General features: G+C 26.8%; 1 protein-coding gene across 1 annotated transcript; it reads right to left on the minus strand.

Annotated features, from left to right (window-relative positions):
* Positions 1-1,523: 1,523 nt before the first annotated feature.
* On the minus strand, positions 1,524-3,444 carry LOC127746683 (ethylene-responsive transcription factor ESR1-like). The gene is made up of 2 exons (XM_052260660.1): positions 3,054-3,444; positions 1,524-2,278 (listed from the first exon to the last, which is right to left on the minus strand). The coding sequence occupies exons 1-2, from the start codon at positions 3,418-3,420 to the stop codon at positions 1,524-1,526; spliced, it is 1,122 nt and encodes a 373-aa protein (XP_052116620.1). The 5' UTR covers positions 3,421-3,444.
* Positions 3,445-4,772: the final 1,328 nt, after the last annotated feature.

Raw genomic sequence — 4,772 nt, forward strand, 5'->3', positions numbered from 1 at the left:
TTAAAATAATTAGATATTTTTAAAATGTTAATGAAAATATATATTTTAAATTTTTATTTTAAATTTTTAACTATATTTTATTTTTTATTTACATAAGATCGAATCAATCGATTCAACCAGTGATCTACCAGTTGAACTAATGACTCAATAACCTAATAGCCTAAACGGTGCTATCACCGATTCCTGATAACTATGCTGTGAACAAGTTAGACCTGCAACTTGAGTTGACACTCCTCCTAATGTTTTTACTCAGGGACATTATTTATCTTCAGCAAACATTAGAAGATTGTGGCTCATTCTTCTTAATCACAAAATTATGACAAAGAAGATTTGTCTGTTTACTTAATTTTTTATGTTAATATAAAGACAAACGTAGATATAAATACAATATATATAGCTTAAATTAGATTTGTGTAACCATCTTTAGACCTGTCGTTGCTATTTAGTTTGTTTTTTTGTTTGTCCGCATTAGTTCCAATGTGATAATATTTAAAAAAAAAACTTAGAATTCATTAATTAGTTTTATAAAAACTATACGACAAACTTTTTAAGTAGAGATATATTTCTTGAGATTTTAATACTCTGAAATTTCTATTATCCCTTTACATTTCTTTCCTCTAAACACTTTAAAAAATTATAAATATATTTTTTAAAATTTTTTAGCAACCAACTATTTTTAATAATTTTAGTTAGTATTTGACCAATATAAATATTAAATTATTTTTAATAAATAAATTTATGTATTAATTTATGTGTATAAATTTTAAAAAATATAAATACAAATTATATTAATTTATGTATATAAATTTTGATAAATATAAATACAAATTATATATATTTTTATATTAATTTTTATTAATATAGATGTAAATTATTATTGACTAAATGTTAATTTAAAATAATAATATTTACTAGAATTTTTTTTATTATACTATATAGTAGATGAAGTAGTTAGGTGTGTAACGCATATAGACAAAAAATGGAGATTGATGTTACTCATTTGAGAATTATACAAGACAAGAAGATAACTGTTCTCATTCCAAAAGTATTGAAAATAAAACTTTTACATTCAAAATACTTTGTATCTATCTATCTATCTATATATATTTTTTTCTTCATCATCATATATATTGTATAAGAAACATGCTAGCTAAACCAAGCTTTTTCACCTTTGTAAAGAAGCTTTTTACAAGCACTTTAATTTGTACACCAAATCAATAAAGTCGGAAAATAAAAGTCTAAACACCTTTAAATCGATAGATAAATCAATGTTCGATCTATCCAATTATTAAACACAAGATATTTAACTTTTTTATTTTCGCTATCGAGTTTAATTTTGATATACTGTCACTATAAAATAATTTTACACGTATATCTAATTACATAACATCATATCAGTAAAAATAACTATCTTTTACATTAATTGCGTAGATAATCATTTAAAATTAATGACTATGTAAAATATTTTACACTTTCCATACATTAAAATTAAACTCTTTCGTACCCTATCAATTACTTTTTTTTTATTTGCTATCGTTACTGTTATTATAGTGAGAGCCATAGTAATTAGGGGAGCCATAACCATAACCATAATAACTACCAACACCATTATATGGAGATCCAGAAGCACTAGTGTATGGAGAAGCGCAATCATAATAATAATAAGGAGAAGGAGAAGAAGAAGCAGTGAAAGTTGGTGGCACAAGAACTGAAGAAGCTACCTTGAATCTTTTGCTCCTTGATGATGATAAACCCTCATCACTACTACTAATCTGAGTGCTATCAACCCACCCCATTAGTTGATCCAAAACCCCTTGATCACCAACACAACCAAACTCACCATCATTATCAGAACCTGCTGATGATGATGAATCCAACAACAACCTATGTTTTTGGAACAACCCATTATTGTTTATGATCCACTCGTTGCTACAATCAGAGACACTTGAAGTTTCCCAGTTGTTGTTGTTATTAGGCTCATAATAATGTTGATGATGTTGGTCCTTGTGTGGTGGTACTATGATGCTAGGTTGCACCACTTTGTCAATGTTCTTAACATCTATTACCATAGGAGGAGGAGGAGCATGTTGTTGATGATGATTATTGTTCCTGTTGCGATTGAATATGCTAGCAAAGGTGAAATGATCACTCACTCTACTCTTTGATGATGAAGATTTGTTGTTGTGATTAGCCCTTGCCATGATGCTTTGCAAGTTCTTGCTCAACTTTGCTTTCAATGAGGCAAAGCTTAATCCATGCTTATTATTGTTATTATTTCCTTCATCATATCAATAAATTAAATTAAGGGGATGATCACTTGTGCTCAAATACTAAAATATATCAAATTAAAAAAAATAATTGATTAATGATATTTAAAATTAGGGTACAAACTACAAAGTCAAATACATATACTATATATGTCAATCTTTGTATAGAAATACATATACTTTAACATTCGAAATAAAACCGACTATTCTTACTTATATTAAAGCGTCATAAATAATATAAATAAATTAAATTATATTTATAATTAAAATATGAATAGAATTATAAAAATATAATAATACCTGATTTGTGATATTCATAAAATATTTGATTATTTTGTTGTGAGAAATTTGATTAATGAGTACTGATTAATTACTTTGTTAAAAAACTATCTGAAATAATATGTATAAATATATAAATACATAGAATAGCTAACGAGTTTTTATATACAATATTTGAGAGTGGGTAAATATATATTCTACCCATAATGTACAATAATTTGGATTATTTTTTTTAAAAGTTTAATTTAACCTATAGTAGATTTGTGTAAACTGAATTCCATGTCTTTATATTTAACTTCTAGTTATATTGAATATGAAATTTTACCACATATATAATAAAATTAATTATTATTTTTTACCTTCCTAGTTTAAAAAGTTAAGTTCTAAAATTTCAACACGAGTTATAACTTAAATGATATAATTCTTTTATATTTGATTAAGAGATTGCAGGTTCGAGCCTCAATCCTAATTTTGGTTTAAAAAACAAAAGTTAAGTTCAAAAATTACCTGGAGATGGAGGAGGTAGTGGTGGTGATGACGAAGACGAGGGTGGTGCAAAGTTGGTTCTTGCATTGTCACCACGAAGTGCTCTAGCAGCTTCATCATAAGCCCTAGCAGCCTGTTCAGGTGAATCATAGGTACCAAGCCATAATCTCACATGCTGAGATGAGTCTTTAATCTCTGCCACCCATCTCCCTGAGGGCCTTTGCCTCACCCCTATGAACCTTCTTACCATGTTGTTGCTGCTGGATTTATTGTTTGCTTGTTGACCTATGTTGTTGGTGGTCGCGGCGGCTGCGATGGCGGCCTCTTCAGTTGTTGCTGTTGGTGGTGGTGGAGGAGGAGCATGTTTCTTATCCTCAGTTTCTGCCATATATGTTATTATTATTGAACTATAAGAAGTGAACAAGATTTTAATTTTTTCTTTAATTACCTAAGATTTTTATGTTTTTTGAGAAAGATAGTAAAAGAAAACAATCGTAGCTAGCTAGTAGAGCATATAATGATATATAGTCATGGATTGGGGAGTAGTATATAAAATATAAGCATGTATGTGTAAGGTTTTGTTAGAGCTATCTTGTAGTTTATATATTAGTTCAAGTGATTCAATACATCATTTTTTATTTAATTTTGATTATTTTTAAGTAACTTTTTCTCTGGAATTGAATTATTATAATTTAGTAGGTCTAACTACAAGGAATAATTAATTTTCCAAAATTACTACTTTAAAAAAGAGAGAGTTATTTGTTACTACTTATAATAGCTATATTATAAGAGGAGTGCTAGAGGATCAGCAACTTTTGTATTTTGTAACCATCAATTGATTATTAATAGTATTTTTAATGATGAAAGATATAATTTAATAATATCAAATTATTTATTTTTTTTATAGTTAAATACTGACGAACGTTTTAAAAAATTGCTGCCCCGACTTTTCCATATTATAAATATCTTTAAGTATAGTAATGTAGGACTTTTAATGTATCATTTCAAGTTTATTAGAACTGTAGATTTGTACGGCTAAATCTGTGTAGGTATAGTCCAACTAAAAAATACATGTATGAATTATTGTGATTCTTTTTATCTTCAAATTTTTTGAAAAAAATGATTTTATTATATAATATTAAAATATTTATAATTGAAAAATTTAGAACTTGATTCCTTTCGTTAACAAAAAAAAAATTGCATAAAATAATAAAAAAATAAAAATATAATCATTTATGTGTTTTTTTAATAGTTTAAGTTTTTTTAAAAAAATTTATGGCACCACAAACTATTTTTTTAGGATAATAAAGATTACATATCTCAATCAAGGTGTCTAATATTAAATTACTTAGAATTTTAAATATTTTTAATAATAGTAATCTTGGAAGTGTGTGAGTATAAATATATGGGATATACCCCTAGATGATTAGTTTGTAGCAGTTATTAATTATTAAATGTTATTGAGTTGTCCCAATTTGTGGCATGATGTACATTTACATGCAAGTTGGCCACTCTCATAGCACTTTCTAGTTTGGCTTTTTTGTTTAAAATAAAAATAAGGGTTTAATGTGAAACTCCACGACTTAGCTTGTACTTCACCACCGTATAAAACAGATAGAGGTTCGTATAATTCAAGTTGTTATTATTTGCTTAGTTGCTGACCATTTAAGATCATCTTAGATTAAATATAATTGTTATTTAACCTTTTGTCTTTGTCATTTGTATAGGATAAAAGTATCA

Source organism: Arachis duranensis, chromosome 4 (genome assembly GCF_000817695.3).
Source record: "Arachis duranensis cultivar V14167 chromosome 4, aradu.V14167.gnm2.J7QH, whole genome shotgun sequence".
Taxonomy (NCBI): domain Eukaryota; kingdom Viridiplantae; phylum Streptophyta; class Magnoliopsida; order Fabales; family Fabaceae; genus Arachis; species Arachis duranensis.

Excerpts from the sequence above, each read along its gene's own strand:
- LOC127746683 (XM_052260660.1), bottom strand. The coding sequence starts at position 3,420 with ATGGCAGAAACTGAGGATAAGAAACATGCTCCTCCTCCACCACCACCA. Across the intron at positions 2,279-3,053 it reads ACTACCTCCTCCATCTCCAG|GAAATAATAACAATAATAAG; the intron begins GTAATTTTTGAA and ends GATATGATGAAG.